This window comes from Bubalus bubalis, chromosome 17, assembly GCF_019923935.1.
Source record: "Bubalus bubalis isolate 160015118507 breed Murrah chromosome 17, NDDB_SH_1, whole genome shotgun sequence".
Classification (NCBI taxonomy): Eukaryota; Metazoa; Chordata; class Mammalia; order Artiodactyla; family Bovidae; genus Bubalus; species Bubalus bubalis.
This window is the reverse complement of record NC_059173.1, coordinates 963099-981542: the sequence shown is the minus strand read 5'-3', so window position 1 is coordinate 981542 and position 18444 is coordinate 963099. Positions and strand designations below refer to the sequence as shown.

At 57.1% G+C, this 18444-nt stretch overlaps 1 protein-coding gene across 2 annotated transcripts; it reads right to left on the bottom strand.

Annotated features, from left to right (window-relative positions):
- Window positions 1-4348: 4348 nt before the first annotated feature.
- LOC102397125 (V-set pre-B cell surrogate light chain 1) lies at window positions 4349-16494 on the bottom strand. 2 transcript variants are annotated; one of them, XM_044930614.1, is made up of 4 exons: window positions 16396-16494; window positions 15998-16312; window positions 5260-5307; window positions 4349-5122 (listed from the first exon to the last, which is right to left on the bottom strand). In XM_044930614.1, the coding sequence occupies exons 1-4, from the start codon at window positions 16439-16441 to the stop codon at window positions 4803-4805; spliced, it is 729 nt and encodes a 242-aa protein (XP_044786549.1). In that variant the 5' UTR covers window positions 16442-16494; the 3' UTR covers window positions 4349-4802. The 2 variants fall into 2 exon arrangements, with proteins under 2 accessions (XP_044786549.1, XP_044786548.1); XM_044930613.1 differs by lacking the exons at window positions 15998-16312; window positions 16396-16494 and adding an exon at window positions 8429-8948 and having other exon boundaries at window positions 5260-5375.
- Between the last annotated feature and the right edge of the window lie 1950 nt (window positions 16495-18444).

The following is an 18444-nucleotide window of genomic DNA, read 5'->3' as shown; positions in this document are numbered from 1 at the left end:
CAGTCTGTAGCTGTAGAATTGCTGGAGTATATGGTGATTCTAGTGTAACCTTTGGAGAAGCTGTCAAGCTGGTTTCCACAGCAGTTGCACTGTTCCATATCCCACCCTCAGTGTACAGAAGTTCTGATTTCTTCACATCCTTGCCAACATTGGTGATTTTACATTCTGTAAACATTACAGTCATTCTACTGGGTGTGTGATGTGGCATCTCATTGTGGTGGGAATGGTTGTTTTCAATAATTGCTAATGATGTTGAGAGTACCTTGGACTGCAAGGACATCAAACCAGTCCATCCTAAAGGACATCGACCCTGAATATTCATTGGAAGGACTGATGCTGAAGCTGAAGCGCCAATACTTTGGCCACCCAATGCAAAGAGCAGACTCATTGGAAAAGACTCTGATGCTGGAGAGATTGAAGGCAGGAGGAGAAGGGGACGACAGAGGATGAGATGGTTGGTTGGCATCACCGACTCATTGGACATGAGTTTGAGTAAGCTCTGGGAATTGGTGATGGACAGGGAGGCCTGACGTGCTGCAGTCCATGGGGTCGCAAAGAGTGGACACGACTGAGCGGCTGAAGAACAGCAATGACTTGAGCACCTTCTCATGTGTAGCTGGGTCTCCTTTACAGGAGCAGCAGCTTTTCTTTTGTCAGTGAGGGTCCCTGAAGGGGGAGGTGAGAATCCCTGTGGTCGGGCCTTCCAGGACCCCAGGACCCAGCATGGGGAAGACGTGCTGGGGCGGGCCAGGCCCAGACTAGGGCTGGGCAGGGGCTGGAGGGGTCTCCGCTACCCCCACCTGCGAGCTGCACAAACATCCGACATCAGCCCTGAACCTGGCCCATCCCACCGCGCGGGCCACACCTGGCCATTTGTCCCCTGTCCCACACCCCGCCGACCACGGGCTCGGCTTCTCTTCCTCTTCCGGCTCCCTGGTGTCTCCCAGAGTTCTGTTTAGGGCAAAGTTAGACTTAGCTTTAGCCTGGAGATTCCCAGGGGTAGCCAGCTGCGTGGGGTTGAGGGTACAGGGCCCGCGGGGAGCCCGGGGGTGCTGGCCTGAGGCCGCTGGGCCCCGAGCAGCTGGTCGCCAACGGCAGCAGCAACTGTCAACCCCAGAGGCCACAAACGTTCATTTTCCACCTGACCGGCCCTCCCAGCCCTCCAGGGAGTGAGGTTCCATTATCTCCAAGCCCAGCTGCAGGGAGGGGACCCTGCATCAGGGCTATCCTGGCCCCTGGCCACCTTGAGGCCCGGGCGGGCAGGGAGCTGATCTAGGGGCTGGGGGACGCGGTGGCGTCAGCAGTGGACTCCTTGGCCATCCCCCCAGCACACGGGCAGTTCCAGAACAGGTGGTCCTGACTCCTTGCCCCCAGCACTGGCCCACAGCGGTGCTCACTGAGCTTTCTGAGTGAGTGAGTGAGTGAGTGAGTGAGTGACTCGTCACGGCTGAGAGGCCATGGAAAGAGTCGGGGGTGGCGGTGAGGTGAGGGGGCGCAGCTGGTCAGCCAGCAGCTCCCCCTGTGTCCCGGGGCAGGTCCCAACCCCCCTCCTGCTGTCTGAACCTCAGTTCTCTCCTCTGTGAAATGGGCCCACAGAACCCTCCCTGCTTTGCTATAAGGACTCAGAGGGTCCATGACCCCCTCCAACCTGCCCCCCTACCCCATACCAAGTCAGCATAGATTGAGGAACCCGGGACCCCCACCCCACAGAGCCTCAGGGGGCCGCTGACGTCCAAGGGCTGCGGGGTCGTGGGCTCAGCTCCTGGCTCCTGGGGATGGAGGTGACCCCGGGAGAGGCCCTGGGTGCCCACCGCGGGTGTGTGGTCCTGAGCGGACCCCAGGAGGCTGCCTCGGCTCTGGGGACCTCAGTGTCCTCAGCCATGAGGGGAGCACCCTCCTCCCGGGGTGGCCTGGGGACCCAGGAGGGAGAGCAGGACCCCCGGGTGGCACTGGCCAGCCCCATCCTCACAGCAGAGAGATGGCGCCTGTGGCTGAGCCTGGGACAGTCAGCCCCCGCTGGGTGGAGCGAGGGGGGCGGTGGCGCTGCACTCAGTTGGCTGCTGTCATCGGGGGGCTCCATGACACCCACCCAGCGCCCAGCAGGGCCCCTGGGACATGGAGGGGGGCAGCCAGCTCCCCGACTCCCCTTTGCCAAGGACCTGTTCCCAGCTGCACTGAGCAGGTCAGTGGCCGGCAGCTGGTGGGGCCCAGGCCTCGTCCCCGATCCCAACTGGAAGTGAGAGAACCCGCCTCGGGTGGCCCTGGGAACCCAGGATCAGGAGTGGGGGGCATGCCGGGGAGAGGCTCCTCTCAGCCCCCATGCACTCAGCCAGCCCAAATTGCTGGGGTTCAGGGCCCTCGGGAGGGTCACAGAGTGGGAGCGGACCTCGGGTTGGCGGGGGGCGGTGGGTCCACCGGGCAGGTGGGGACCGGGTTGGTCAGCCCAGCGGAGGGGCTGGCAGGATCGGAGTGCAGGGAGCGTGAAGCTGGGGCCTTGGGGGACGAAGATGCTGGGCTGGGGGAGCTGGCTCTGGGGGGCCAGAGGCAGCAGAAAGCGGGTCTGGGGAAGGGACAGGGACCCATCCTGGGGGCTTGGCCTTCGAACTCTATCCTCAAGATGCTGCCACTGGGCCAGACAGGCCCTATGCCAGGTTGGCCCCTCTGGTGGCAGGATGCAGGGAGCACCCCCGCCCCCTCCACTGCCCCCAGCCTGGAACCGGGACTGAGGCGGAGTCTCCAGGAAGAGGCCACCCTCTCCCGACCCCTCCCCGAATGCCCGGGGCCCTAATTCCTGACCCAGAGGAGGGGCGGGGGGGGGGGGTGACAAAGCCCGTCCCTCTGACCTAATGCCCCACAACTCCGTCCCTGAGGCCGTGGGTCCCGGGGGCCAGGAACCTGGGTCCAGGCAGGCTCGGAGCACTCAGGGTAGAGGGAACCTGTACCCCAGAGCCAAAGCTAATGTCCAAGCCCCCTCCCTGTGAGCCCAGGAGGCCAGGGAGAAAGGAAGAGGGAGCCGGGGCTGGGAGACCCCCAGGAGTGGCCCAGCCCGGAGACCCGGCAGGACACGGAGAGATGGATGCAGGCCAAGGTCCCGGGTCAGTTACGGTGACAGCTGTCATACCGTGGAGAAAGGACAAGCCGGGGGCAGGCAGGTGTGGGGGTCCCCACCAGGCAGGGACGGAGCGCTCCTCTGGACGACACCAGCCATGGGCAGCTGTGTCCTGCCGGGGTCCAGCCCCGGCTGATCCAGGGTATTCGAAGGAGAGACGGCGTAGGCGACCTATTTATTTAAATATTTATCAAAGATATAAAGAGTAATAGAATGAGGATAGCTCAGTGAAGAAATTCAGTGGAGAAAAGAGGTTGAAATAAGGATAGCTCCGTGAGGAAATTCAGTGGAGAAAAGAGGCTGAATAATTCAGCCAGAAGGTGAGAGAAAGAATGACATGGGGAGACCAAGTTTCAGTGAACAAGGCCCACACTTTATTTTCCAAAGTAGTTTTTATACCTTAAGTTATGCATAGAGGATAATGGGGGAAGGGGTAGAGTCATGCAGCAAGCCAGGCTTTCTTCCTGCAAACTTATCATATGCAAAAGTTTAGGTGATTTGCATCATCTTCTGGCCCGGAGGCCTGTTAACATTTTAAGAAACTTATTTTTCTCTAAAGGTGATTATTCTAAAGTCAGGCGCCAGCCTCCAAAAAAGCATTGGACAAAGCTGCATTCCTATAGGGCAAAGGTGAGGTGGGCTCAATCAAGAAAAGAATTAACTCAAAGGTCCAAGGTTACAAACATTGAGGCTACTACTTACATTTCTATACACCCATTATATCAATCAATACACTGCCAAGGACACCGTAGGTAAGGAGTATTGAAGACTTAGCAGCAAACATTGGCCCAACAAGTGAAAAACCCTTCACCAATACAATTTCTAATCAATCTTTTAACTACTCAAAGGAATCTGTGTTTAGACAGTTTAGAACATCTCCTGCTTCTCACAGTTGGGAGGCTCTGAACAATCACATGTGGCCTAATCACATGTGGAAAAACCTATTCAGGCAGGCTAGAGGATTTCCAAAGGAGTTTGTAGGTTGAAACACTGTCACACCCAGAAATTATTAACTGGAGCTGTAAGCTAACTCTTTTTTCAGAGAGAGGTAGTGGGGGACAGCCCCCATAAAGTCAGAGGTGTAGGTGAGAGCACAAAGCAGAAAGTAGGCAGACTCTGGTTTGGGGGGTAGATGCTCGAGAATTTCCAGGGGGACTCCAGAGGCTCGATCCCGCCTTTGCGTATGCCAAGCCTCCTTCCTCATGACCTTTGCCACGGGCGGAGTTCCTCACGCTGGCTCCCGGCAGTGATAGAATTCCAGTTGAGCTATTCCAGATCCTGAAAGATGATGCTGTGGAAAGTGCTGCACTCAATATGCAATATGCCGGCTCCCAGCATCCAGCCAGTTGGCAGGGCTGGGCACGGCCCTGTGCTGGAGGAGGAGAGGTTGGTGGGGAATGGGTCCCAACCCGTCTCTGGGCGACACCTGCCCCCCACCCCGACACTGTGAGCCTCTCCCCTTGGGGTATTCTCTCCTTGGTGCCTGGGATTCCTGAATCTCCAGAATCCTGGAGAGGTTGCTGATTAAATAGGAGACAAGGAAAAAACGAGCAGTGAGCAGGATTTCTGAATGACGATGAGGACGTTTTGTTGCAAGCAGATTGGGTGCGGGAAGAAGGGACATAGGGGACCATGGTGGGAAGGGAGACGCTCCCGGGGCCCCGGGGCTCCAGGAGGGTGGGGGCCCAGGGCCCTAAGAACACGCTGAGGGCTTCACTGTCTTCGTCACGGTGCTCCCCTCGTGCGTGACCTCACAGCTGTAGCTGCTTTTAGGTTTCCACTCGCTGCCCATCAGGGTCAGGTAGCTGCTGGCTGCGTACTTGCTGTTGCTCTGTTTGGAGGCCTGGCTGGTCACCACGCCCCGGGTGACGGGGGTGCCGTCTGCCTTCCAGGCCACGGTCATGCTACCCGGGTAGAAGTCGCTGATGAGACACACCAGGGTGGCCATGTTGGTGCTGAGCTCCTCCGTGGAGGGCAGGAACAGGGTGACGGAAGGTGGGGACTTGGGCCGATCTGTGGGTGGTAGAGAGACGGAAGGTCATCATGGCAGTGTCCCTGGTGGAGCCCCTGACCTCGGGAGACAGAGAAAAGTGACTTTCCTGAGAGAGAAGAAGGTGGGACAGGCTGCGGAATGGGTGAGAGCCGCTTACCTGGGATGGTGACCTTGGTCCCGCTGCCAAAGGTGAACCATGATGACGGAGCGCCAGACCAGACGCCAGGCCAGCACCTGGGACCTGTCCCCCGGGGGCTCGGCCGGAGCGGTAACCTGCTGGGCGTGATGGACACCGGGCTGTGTCCTGTGCGAGTGGGTGTGGGTAGCCAGCCCTCCAGCACCCAGGGCACCCCTGGGTGAGGCTACCTAACCATCTCGCCCTCTGCTGCCTCCTTCTCCTATGGTTATGGTTACCAAGGGTGGGAAAGGGGAGAGATCAATTGGAAAATTGGACTGGCATATACACACTACAATATGTAAGACAGACAACTAATAAGCACCCGCTGTATAGCACAGCGAGCCCTAGTCAATACTCTGCAATGGCTTACAAAACACAGGTTCGATTCCTGGGTCGGGAAGATGCCCTGGAGAAGGAAATGGCAACCCAGTATTCTTGCCTGGAAAATCCCATGAGCAGAGGAGCCTGGAGGGCTGCGGTCCACGGGGTCGCAAACAGTCGGACGTGACTAAGCATGGCAGGGAATGGTTCATGTGGGAAAAGAATCTAAAAAAGTGTAGGTATATGTCTGCGTGTAACTGATTCACTTTGCTGTACAGCTGCCGCTGCTGCTGCTGCTGAGTCGCTTCAGTCGTGTCCGACTCTGTGCGACCCCATAGACGGCAGCCCACCAGGCTCCCCCGTCCCTGGGATTCTCCAGGCAAGAACACTGGAGTGGGTTGCCATTGCCTTCTCCATGCTGTACAGCAGAAACGAGCAACTCGACTATACTCCAATAAAAAAAATTTTCAAAAGAAAATTGGTCCCCAAAAGGTTGCTAACAGTACAATTCCATTTATAGAACTATCTTGAGGGGACAAAACTAGAAAAGAAGACCGAGTTAGTAGTTGCCAGCTCGTCTGTCCTGGCTTGGGAGGGAAGGAAGTGGGCCTGGCCAGGAAGGGCTCTGGGAATATTCTGTGCTTGACTGCATCCCGGTCGTACCCTGGCCGTGATTTTTTATATTACAAGACATCAGCGTTGGGGGAAACCGGATGAAGGGCACATGGGACCCCCTGTATTATGTCTTAAGGCTACATGTGAATCTACAAATATCCCCAAATAAAATGTTTGATTGAAAAAGAGATTACATACAGCGTGATGACATCAATATCTGGAAAAGGCAAAACCATAGGGTCAGAAAGAGATAGGGCTTCCCTGGCTGTCCAGTGGCTAAGACGCCAAGCTTCCACTGCAGGGGCCATGGGTTCAGTCCCTGTTGGGGAACTAGAGATACCACATGCCGCTCTGCATGGCAAATCAAAGAAAGAAATCAGTGGTTTTTCATGGTTAAAATAGAAAGAGGACTTGACTACACAAGAACCCAGAAAAATTTGGGGAGGGTGGTAGAAATGTTCTGTATCTTGATTGGGGTGGGGGTTACACAACTCTATGATTTTATTAGCACGGGTTCATTGGAAGGACTGATGTTGAAGCTGAAACTCCGATACTTTGGCCACCTGATTCAAAGGGCTGACTCATCTGAAAAGACCCTGATGCTGGGAAAGATTGAGGGCAGGAGAAGGGGATGACAGAGGATGAGATGGTTAGATAGCATCATTGACTCGATGGACATGGGTTTGGGTGGACTCCGGCAGTTGATGATGGACAGGGAGGCCTGGCGTGCTACCGTTCATGGGGTCGCAAAGAGTCAGACACGCCTGAGCAACTTTGATTTTCGCATCTTACCCTCCCTTCTCTTTGGACGTCTAGGTTGTCTCTACTTCTTCCCCCAAGAACATACAGTATTCAGCCAAAGTTCTGATGTATCATCAAGATAAATTTCTTTTACTTTTTACCTTTATTTTTATTTTCTGGCCGTACCACGTGGCATGTGGGATCTTAGTTCCCTGACCAGGGGTGGCACCCAGGCCCCCTGCGGTGGAAGTTCAGAGTCTTAACCCCTGAGAAGTCCCAAGATACATGTGTAGAGGTTGAATTGCTTGATTAAATAGAATGTACGTTTTTATGACTCTTGGTACGTGGTGTTGTTTGTTCCGGAAATTCAGTCTCCCCCGACGGTCCCTGACAGGCTGTGCTGCTCCCCGTCAGCCCTCTGGCGATGTCATTGTAGATCCACCTGCCGATTCCACAGGTCCGCGTGGACCGGGCCCTCCTCCGGTCGCCTTTCCACTGCCTCTTCTCCAGCCTCTAATCTGGCCTCACACCGGTTTTTATCCGGAACTGTTTTCCCCAAACGCCAACCTGACTCTGAGAGCCCCGCCCTTGAACCCCTCAGCCCCTCCCCCTGGTTCCAGGGTGATGGACAGGGTGGTGTGCAGCCCGCTCTGCCCGGCTCTGGAAGCCCCCTGCAGGCCTGCGCCCCTCGCTGTCTGCCTCAGGGCCCCCGCTCCCTTTGCCCGGAGCACCCCCATCCCAGATCCATGCCCTGGACCCGTGAGACCAGCTCAGGCAGCGGCCCTCCCACCTACTGCCCCTAAACTGGCCGCAGGGCTGCTCCACCCTGGACGTGACCCCTCGGTTCAGACCGTCCCTCTGGGTGACCCTGAGTGGTCCAATGGCTGAATGGACACCCTCAGGGGAGACCAGCCACCTGCAGGCCACCCCTTCTCCCCAGCCTTTCGCTGCGGCCTCTACGGGGCAGGCGTCAGGCTGCGAGGCTCTCATCCAGCTTGCACCCCTCACTTTGCAGGGGGGAAAGTGAGGCCCGGAGAAGTGGACTTGTCAGCCCAGCCAGCATTGGGGAGAGGGGTGCGCACAGGGGCAAGAAGGTGGTTCACCAGCCTAGGGGAGCCCCGGGGACCCCAGGATGAGGGCAGTCACCGCCGAGACCTCCTGCCCCCGCCTCCCCGTGCTGTTCCACTTGGAGGACCAGCGCCGGGCGGGGGAGACACTAGTCTTGGGTGCAAAAGGTAAGCGGGGCCAAAAAACTCAGCAATCCAGAAAAATGATGTTTTAATCCAAGAAAAACAATTAGTGCAAACAAGTCCACCCCAGATGAAATGCCGATGCTTCTGACGAAGCCAACATCTCCAGGACCCACCCTCCGGCTGAGCCTCCCCCGTCTGCCCTCACAGCGGCTCAGTCCTCACCCCCAGCGTCGGCAGCAGGGACCCCCGCGCACCCCCACGACTCCCCCGGCCCTTACCTGTCCCGCAGGCTCCACGGGCTCTTTCCTGACGGGGCTTCCATGCGGGGGGCTGTGCTCTGAGGCACCGCCGTTGGGGGCAGCAGGCCATGGGCTCCCACTGCCAGGCCCAGCAGGATGAGAGGCCAGGGCTGCCTGGGGACACCGCGCTGACCCCTGGGGGCCTCACGGGCCCCCTGGCCTGGCCTGGGCCTCATGTGCCCCCAGGGCCAAGGGCACCTTGGGCAGACGCGCTGGTGTGGGCTCCTCCTTGGAAGGGTTGAAAGTGCCCCGCTTCCCCTTGCTGGCAGAGGCCGTCCGGGTGCGCCCCGTCCCGCGGGGCCCGTCCTCTGCCTGGGCCTTCTGTCCCTGCTCCAGCACCGCCCCCTCCCCCAGGGCCCAGGGCCGGTACTCTGGGGGGGCTCTCCTGGGGGCCCTCTGCCAGCTGCCCTGCTTGGTCGGAATCCAGGGCTCAACCGCCTCACGCCACAGTCTCTGCCAGCCCCGCCCCAGGGACCCGGGGGACACAGCTGCTCCCACCCTCGTTCCCAAGGGCGCCCTGGGCGTCTCCTGGCGGGGTCGGGAGGGCGGTGGGGTCGGGAGGGCGGCGAGGCCGGGGCTGAGGTGGGGGTGGGGGGAGGGCTCAGGTTACAGGCTGGCTGCAGGGCAGGGAACCGCGGTTTCATCCCAAAACTGGGCACCTCCTGGGTGACACCCCTCTCCCCTATGGGTCACACATACACACACGGGTCTCACACACACACGCATACACACACATGGGTCTCACACACAAACAGAAACACACACACACAAACACAGAAACACAGACACATATACACACACGTCTATGGGTCTCGCACACACACACACATTCGTGCATCTCTCTCACACACACACATCCATGCGTGTCTCTCTAACACACACACATCCATGGGTCTCACACACACATACATCCATGGGTCTCACACACACACACACGCACACACACGCATCCGTGCGTCTCTCACACACACATACACATCCATGGGTCTCGCGCACACACACACACACACACATCCGTGCATCTCTCACACACACATACACATCCATGGGGCTCGCACACACGCACACACACATCCGTGCGTCTCTCACACACACATACACATCCATGGGGCTTGCACACACACACACACACACACACACATCCGTGCGTCTCTCTCTCACACACACATACACATCCATGGGGCTCGCACACACACACACACACACACACATCCATGCATCTCTCACACACACACACATCCATGCGTGTGTCTAACACACACACATCCATGGGTCTCACACACACATACATCCATGGGTCTCGCACACACACACGCACACACACACGCATCCGTGCGTCTCTCACACACACCCTCATAGTAAACACAATAAGAGCAGCCGTCACCTCCAGCCTCCCCCAGAACGTCCTCCTCTTCCCACACCGACGCTCTGTCTCCCTTAAACACAAGCTCCCCATCCCCTCCCCAGGCTCTGTGAACCAACCTTCTTCGGCTTTCAGGGTCTATGATTTTGACTCCTCTAGGGACCAGGTATTCCTGCCTGGGAAATTCCATGGACAGAGGAGCCTGGCGGGCTACAGTCCAGGGTGTGCCAAAGAGTTGGACACAACAGGGCGCACACGCGCACACACACGCACACACACACGCACAGACACACACAGACACAGACATACACACAGACACACACACACACAGAGACATACAGACACAGACACAGACACACACACACACAGACACACAGACACAGACACACAGAGACACACACAGAGGCACACACAGACACACACACACACAGAGACACACACACACACACAGAGACACACACACAGACACAGACACACACACACACAGACACACAGACACAGACACACAGAGACACACACAGAGGCACACACAGACACACACACACACAGAGACACACACACACACACACAGACACACAGACACAGACACACACACACACAGAGACACACAGATACACACACACAGAAACAGACAGACACGCAGACACACACACACACACACAGGACCTTGTATAAGTGGAATCAGACGGAATCCATCCTTTTAAAGCGCTGTGTAAGCTGAGAAGCGCTCCACCCACAGCACATATAGATGGCTGCTATTATTACATGTATTATTCTCATTACTGCAGCCGGCCCATCGGGTGTGCCTTGGGGAAAACCATCAGCCATCAAGAGATGAATGAATCCTTGATGCCATCAACTGCCACTTTTCAAAGTTTGCATCATGGAGGTTGTAGAACCAACGCACTCGGGAGCAGCTAGCACCCTGCAACAGCGAGGCCATGCGGGGCAGGCGGGGCCAGGGAGCGCCTGCGCTCAGGGCGGGCGGCAGGGTCGTGGGGTCCTGCCTCGGTCAGCCTAATGCATCAGTACGCTCTGGATGGTGACGGGAAATGGATTTCTTACAGGAGGTTTTGATAGGAAAACCTTTGGAGAATGTGGTTCTGATCCAGTGTTTGTAGGAGACGAAGCTCGTTGTCCCATCCACGCTTGCGCATCAAGTTCGTGTTTGAAACTACTCTCTGCTTCAGGTCCCGATGGTTTGTCCATCGCCCTGATGCTCTCCCCAGGGGCCGCCAAAGTGAATTTCGTGAAAGCCACATGCCCTCATGGTCAGGCCTCCCAGACGTTCTGTGGCCACCTGCCCAGTGCAGTCACGGGACGCTGTGGCAGATAGACTGACTCCCCCAGGTGACCGGGGATTCATGAAGGGGAGGTCAGGGCCACGGACCACGTGACTTCGCTTGGATCCCCATGTTCCACACGCACTGACCAGGCATCTGCGAGGGCCTGATACTGAATCGTGAGACCTCAGAGTTCTTGGGTAGATGGGCCAGGCCCTGAACAGTAATGGGGTGGGGTCACCCTAACAGCCGCCATGCAAAGTGTGGGGGAGCTCCTGGGGGCCCCGACTCAGTCCAGCTTCTCCCCACTGTGGTGCCTGGCTCACTCCAGCCTGGAACCTAAGCTCCTTGCACTTTGGGGGCTGGGTCTCCCCTGGGGTCCCAGGCGGAAGCTGGTCCCTCCCAGCCCCCCAGGCAGGTGTGACACTCCCCCACTGCCCAGGGAAGTGGTGGTTCCCCCGGGACAGCAGTAGGTCTTGGGGACAAGAAGGGGCTGTCCATCAATTCAGGGACCCCCAGCTACACCCCACCCGCCCCGTGGCCTGTGCCTGGCTGCTGCTGCCATGGCCATGGTCAGAAGTCCGCATCTAGCTGGACCCCAGGGACCCTGGAGGGGTGAGTGACTGAGAAGCATCTTCAGAGCATCAGCTGCTGGACCACACATGTAGCTTAAGCCGAAGTGTCCTAACAAGGGAGGCTGAAGCAGATGACAAGGATGCCGGAAATGCTCCTCCTCGTGCGTGGAGCTGCCAGGGAACCTGTGAAGATGGGGGTTCAGGCTCAGCAGGTCTACGGTGGCCTGGACACGTGGCATTTTTCACAAGCCCCCAGGTGACGCTGGGTGCTGCCAGACTGTGGGTGCCCTGCACTGTGCCCTGGTGGTGGTTCCCAAGGACAGCTCTGAGGTCCGTGGAGATGATGCTGAACTCAAAGCTGCTGCGTCTCTGGGCCTCTGGGTCGAAGACGTGCTGATGTGACGCCGGGAAGGACAGGAGGTGTCTGATTTGAGGGACTATTCCAGACCGCCCCCAGTTGGACGGCAGTCACTGGGAGTGGAGGGGTCAAGGTCGGCCCGTAAAGACCACCACCCTCCCAGCCCCACTTGCCTCTCTGCGGTCCACGCAGAGACCAGCGGAGGAGAACCTGTCATGACTTCCAGCCCGGGCACCACCGTGCCTTGAGGGTGGCAAACAGAGCTTTAACTTTGTTTTTTAGTGGCTTTCTTTCTTTTTCACTTTTGAGTGAGTGGTGTAAGGTGGGTTGTGCTTTCCTGAATTTCTCCTTAATTTTTCTTCTGCTGCCCGAAGTTGTGTCCGACTCTGCGGCCCCAGGGACTGTAGCCTAACAGGCTCCTGTGTCCGTGGGATTCTCCAGGCACAAACACTGGAGCGGGTTGCCATTTCCTTCTCCAGGGGATCTTATCAAGCTAGGGATTGAACCCGGGTCCCTTGCATTGTAGGAAGATTCTTTACCATCTGAGCCGCTATATATATATAGTACGCATATATATATATATATATATGCATATATAATGGAATATTACTCCGCCATGAAAAAGAATCAACTAATGGCATTTGCAGCAGCGCAGATGGACCATCACACTGAAGTAACTCAGACAAAGACAAATATCATACCCCATCACTTCTACGTGGAATCGAAAAAAAGTGTACAGATGTGTTTGTACACGTAACAAAAACAGACTCACAGACCTGAGAGCAGATCCATGGCTACCACAGGGGAAATGCGACGGGGGAGAAGTTGAGAGTTTGGTGTTGACACACGCATATGGTTGTATGCAGATGATTAATGGGACCTACTGTATACGTAGCACAGAGAACTCCGCTCAGTATTCTGTAAGAACCTAACTGGGACAGGAACTCGGAGAAGAATGGACACGTGTGTGACTGAAGGTTTCGGCTGTACACCCGAAGCTGACCCAACACTGCGAGTCAGTTACACTCCAAAATAAAGTAAAAATTAAATTAATAATAAAAGAGGTGAATGGCAAAACTAAAAATAAGGGAAAAACAACAATAGTGAAGATCCATCATCTTTTAGAGAGCCAGCTGAAGTGAAGGTGACTTGGCCCAAATGTTTTAAAGACAAAACTGAACGAGCTGTTTACGACGCACCACCGCGTCTCTGGTTAGGCACCGACTTGAAGGGCCTTCTGCTGCCCGAAGACAGAAAAACTTCCCACAGTCGCAGTGGATTTAACACCTCAGTATCTCATACCCGTGAAGTGGTGATGGTGCTGACAAGGTGGCGGACGCTGCTACGCTGACTTGGGGTTTTCGATGGCTGGCAAACACAGGGGCAGATCAGACACTTACCCTGCCTTTACTATAGGAAAGTCCCCGGGGCGCCTCAATCATGGATGAGGGGACGTGTCCCTCCTAGTTTTGCTGGAATGAAAATGTCCTCATTTCACATCCTGTCGTGAACTGTGTGCACATCACAAAAAGGCAGTGTAGAATGAGACGCCAGCCAGGCCCCTCCGTGCGCCCGAGGGCCTCTGAATGTTAACCCCGCCCCGGCGTCTTTGAGTGGGGTCACCTGCCCCAGCTCCACTTGCCAAACCTGCATCACAACCACACGGGCCTCGGTGTGCACGCAGAGCCCTTCCACTTCACTGCGTCTGATAGGTAGGCTCCTTCCCACCAGACCCCTGGGTCCTACTCAGATCCCCTCCCCGGCGCCTCGATGTCTAACTCGGGCCAGAATGTCTGGGCCCTGGCCTTCAGTACCACTGCTGACGTGTCCCAGCCGGCTGGGTTCTGCATTTCTGGGTCAGACTTGGGGGCAGGATGATGGAGGAGCCGACAGGACTCCCTGCTCTCTGGGTTTCTTACTGTGACTCTGAATCCCAGAATCACAGAGGATGGAAGCAAGAGAAGGGCTGGTTACAAGCAACAGACAGAGCTCTTCACGGACCACCTCTCTGGCCTCTGGAAACCGGGGCCTGGAGGTCCGTGACCAGAGGCAGAGGTCGGATGCAGGAAGAACTCAGTGCGTTTCAGACAGCGGAAGCCTAGTCAGTTCAGTCGCTCAGTCATGTCCGACTCTTGTGACCCCATGGACTGCAGCACACCAGGCTTCCCTGTCCATCACCAACTCCCGAAGCTTGTTCAAACTCATGTCCATCCAGTCAGTGAGGCCATCCAGCCATCTCATCCTCTGTCGTCCCCTTCTCCTCCCACCTTCAATCTTTCCCGGCCAAAGTATTGGAGCTTCAGCTTCAGCATCAGTCCTTCCCATGAATATTCAGGTATGATTTCCTTTAGGATGGACTGGTTGGATCTCCTTGCAGTCCAAGGGACTCTCAAGAGTCTTCTCCAACTCCACAGTTCAAAGGTCTGATGCAGGAAGCAAAGCACTCAGGGGCAAAGGTCTGACGTGGGAAGAACTCGGTGCATTTCAGACAGTGGAAGCCCAGAGGAGGCTGGAAAGAGGCCTGAGCTGAGATAAATGGTTTTACAGGAGACTCAGGACACACACACACATACACACACACACACACACACACAGAGGGAAGGGCTGCCCCTGAGGGTCTTTTCAGTCTTGAGAAATGGACATTCTCAGCCCAGTTTGGAGTCACGGGGAGATGGTTCACCTGGCACCTCTCTGAATGGGAGACATGTCCACATGTGGTGTGGACGTGGATGTACAGGGGCCCTCTCTGCAGGGCACACTCGGACCCCGCACCTCGGGGCTCGGGTTGCAGGTATGGGCCAGAGTAGCTGGACCCCACCGTTTCCCCTTCACCCAACAAGCCCACTGGTGAGGCCACATCCTTGCACGTGCAGTCTTCTGGGGTCCTGAGGGGTTCGTACCCCGGAGTCCACAGGCACAGGGAGCCTCGGGCGGCCTTGCTCACCCCACCGAGTGTGGTCAGGCTGCAAACTGGAGGCAGGAACGGGTGTTTCTCCAGAGCAGGGTCAGCAGAGCATGGCCCAAGTGCCACCGCCAGCCGGCCCTGTCTTGCTTCTGTAAAAATTTAACAGGAAGCAGTCACACCCGTGCATTCAGAGGGTCTGTGGCTGCTTCTGAGCGCTCAGGACAGAATTAAGTAGTTGCCACAAAGATCGTATGGCCCAGAAAACCAAAACTAGTTACTATCTGTGCCTTTTACAAAGAACACTTCCTCTCACCTGGCTCAAGGTGTCTCAGTTGGGGCAATTTTGCCACCTTGGGGACCTTTGGCGATGTCTGGGGACGTCTGTGGTTGTCATAACTACGGGCGGGAGGCCGTTTTGGAGGGGGTGGAGGCCAGGGATGCTGCTGGACCCCCTGGAGTGCACAGGCCAGCCCCCCATAGCACAGAACCGTCTGGCCCAGCGGGGTATCGAGTCCACACCCATCCCTGGGCATCACTCTCCTCCCCAGAGGGCCAGCAAAGGTGTTTTCTAAACTGCTTACTCCATGCCCACAATCAGGTACAACAGTGGGTCCTGTCCTTGGCAGGGGCACCCCCGAGTAGCCATGTCAGCCCCCTGCCCCGGAAGACCCACAGCCCAGGGGCTCCGGCCAAGCAGACCATGGCCGGCCAGTCTCCTGGGACCTTCACCCTGGCTGGTTCTCAGGTGCGTTCCACTCATTCTGACTGTTCACAAAGCATCCTGGGCCTCCTCCGAACCAATTCAGACCACTCGGCAGAACAACTTCCCAAGACGCAAGCAGTTTTAATCCCCAAATCCAGCCTCCAAGGGGGTTCACAGGAGTGTCTTCTGGCCCTGGGCAGCCCACCTCCCAGCCTCCTCGTCCACACCCCCACCCCACCCCAGAGGGATGCGGCCTCTGGCCTTTAATGCAAGGGGAGTGTGTCCCGGGGGCCCGGGGAGCCCGGGGTGGCCAGCTCCCTTTCTTCCCTCTCTCTCTGTATCTTCCGCCTCCGCCCCATGACCGGGGTCCCCACAGCACAGAAATAGACAGCCTCATCCTCGGCTTGCAGCTCAGCGATGCTCAAATACCCCGTGTTCTTGGCCAGGTCTTTGGAGCCGGAGAAGCGAGGCGGGACCTTGTGGCCCTGCTTCTTGTCGGAGGGGGAGAAATATCTCAGCAGGAATCTCGGGGGGTGGCCGGGCCTCTGCTGGTACCAGTAGATGCTGTGAAGGCCGACGTTGTGGTCGCTGCGCAGGGTGCAGGCCAGGCGGACGGTGGCTCCCAGCAACGAGGCCACGGAAGGCGGCTGACTCAGCAAGGGCTGAGGGCTACATCCTGGGGACACAGAGGTGTGTGGGCACCGGGGCAGAGCAGGGTGCGGGAAGGGGGCGGGAGCCGCCAGCTCCGGGGCTTCTCACCTGTGCAGTGGAGCAGGAGCCCCAGGAGGACGGGGGCCCAGGACATGGTGCGGCGGAGCAGAGTTCTGCCACCAGGGTCCTCGTGGAGCAGGGCCAGTCCCCTCCTCCGCCCTCCTCGCCACCTCCCAGGGGTGGGGCCTTGGCACCCCTGGCTCCCGGTGGCCATGCCAAACTTCCCTGGGTTTGCAATGCCGGTTGGGGGGAATGGCCGCGTGCTGGCTTTTGTGGCTCCTGCCTTAACCCAGGGGAAGTGTTTAGGGAGGAAGCACCTGCCCGGGGCTCACAGCCCAGTGCCCAGGAGGCCAGGATGGAGTCCCCAAGGGGGTGACCTCCGCATCCCCCAAAGGAAGCTGAGCCCCACAGACTGAGGTTCTTGTGCACACTTCTGTGTGTGGTGAACCGGGAAGAGAGGACAGGTCCTCATGGTGGGAAACACCTGCTGGGTGCTGCAGAAGGTGTAGGGGCCCTGGGTGAGGGTCCGCTCTGTCCCCTCGCATGCCCCTAACATGCCCCTAATGCCCCCTCCAGACCCAGCCCCTGTCCCCCCTGGAGTGAACCCGGAGTGACTAGCAGCTCCTGAAAAGGAACCATCTGGGCGGGCTTTCAGGAGGGGGCAGAGGTAGCCTTACCTCCTTCAGCCCTGCCCCAGGCCTCTGCCCCTCGTCCTCACGGGGGTCTCCCCAGGGAGCAGGGGAGGAGGCATCTGTGAGCTTGGTGGTCCTGGGGGTCCAGTCCTGCCCCTGGGTCCTTAGGTCCATAAATGAGATGCTGTGTGTGGACCACGGTATGTACAGTAAAGAATCAGCTGCTCCTTGTCCCTGGTTCCTGGGAGGCAACCTCTAAATACAGCGCTTGTTTTTCGGGGGGCCCCTGAGTTTATACTAATGGGTGATTTGTGAAGGATGCTGGCCATGAGGAAAGCCCCACCCAGCAATGGGAAGATGGGAGCTTTGAGCTGAGCTCCCAGGACGGGGAGGGGGGCTAGAGACAGAGTCCAATCACAGCCAGTGGTCCCTGGAACTGTCCTGAGTAATGAAACCCCAGTGGACACCGAGGCTCAGGGGAGCCTCCCAGATTGCTGGACTGTGGACATGCAGGATGGAGAGGCAGCCTGAGGACACAGCAGCCCACCTCTGGGACCCCCACGCCCTGGTGCAGCTATCCGTTGACTGCTCCTGGTCTGTAGCCTTTACAACAAACCTGGAATCGTGAGGATGGAGCTTTCTTCAGTTCTGTGAGGTTTTCTACCAAGTCATTCAGCCTGAGGGGGTTTGGGGAACACCCCCCCAAACTTGTGGCCATTTGGTCAGAAGTATAGGTGGTCTGCAGATAGCTGAGTTTGCAGCTGGTGTCTGAAATGAGGGATGGGTTTTTTTGGGGTGGGGTTGTGTCCTTAATTTGTGCAAGTTCCCCTAACTCCATGTAGCCGGGGTCAGAATCACATTGCAGGACTTCTTTGGTGGTCCAGTGGTTAAGAACTCGCCTGCCAGTACAGGGGACATGGGTTCGGTCCCTGGTGTGTGAAGGTTCCACACGCCCTGGGGCTGTTGTAGCCATGGGAAACAAACTCACTCAGAAGGACAATGCAAATAGTGGAGTGCAGTTTATTACACCGGCGGGCCCAAGGCAGACTCTCGTCTTAGCCAAGGACCCCGACCAGTTTTTGTGAAAACCTTATATACCCTAAGTGTATAAGGTTCCCTGAAACTAGTCTGATCAAAGGAAAAAGAAAGATACAAAGTTAACCCGTGATCATGCGCCTTATGGAGAAGGAAATGGCAACCCACCCCAGTGTTCTTGCCTGGAGAATCCCAGGGACGGGGGAGCCTGGTGGGCTGCCGTCTATGGGGTCGCACAGAGTCGGACATGACTGAAGCGACTTAGCAGCAGCAGCAGCATGTGCCTTAAGCCTAGGTAGTTAACAGTGGACAATTATCAATGGGCCTGGGGCCATACCCCAATAAGCAGAATAGAATGTATGATTCTATTCCATTACACAGATAAGTAGGGTATTCTTTTAGACATGGAGAGCTCTGGGACTCTTCCTTC

Excerpts from the sequence above, each read along its gene's own strand:
- LOC102397125 (XM_044930614.1), bottom strand. The coding sequence starts at position 16,441 with ATGTCCTGGGCCCCCGTCCTCCTGGGGCTCCTGCTCCACTGCACAG. Across the intron at positions 16,313-16,395 it reads GCTCCTGCTCCACTGCACAG|GATGTAGCCCTCAGCCCTTG; the intron begins GTGAGAAGCCCC and ends CTGTGTCCCCAG. Across the intron at positions 5,308-15,997 it reads CTGTGCTGTGGGGACCCCGG|CGTCATCATGGTTCACCTTT; the intron begins TCATGGGGCGGA and ends GGTCTGGCGCTC.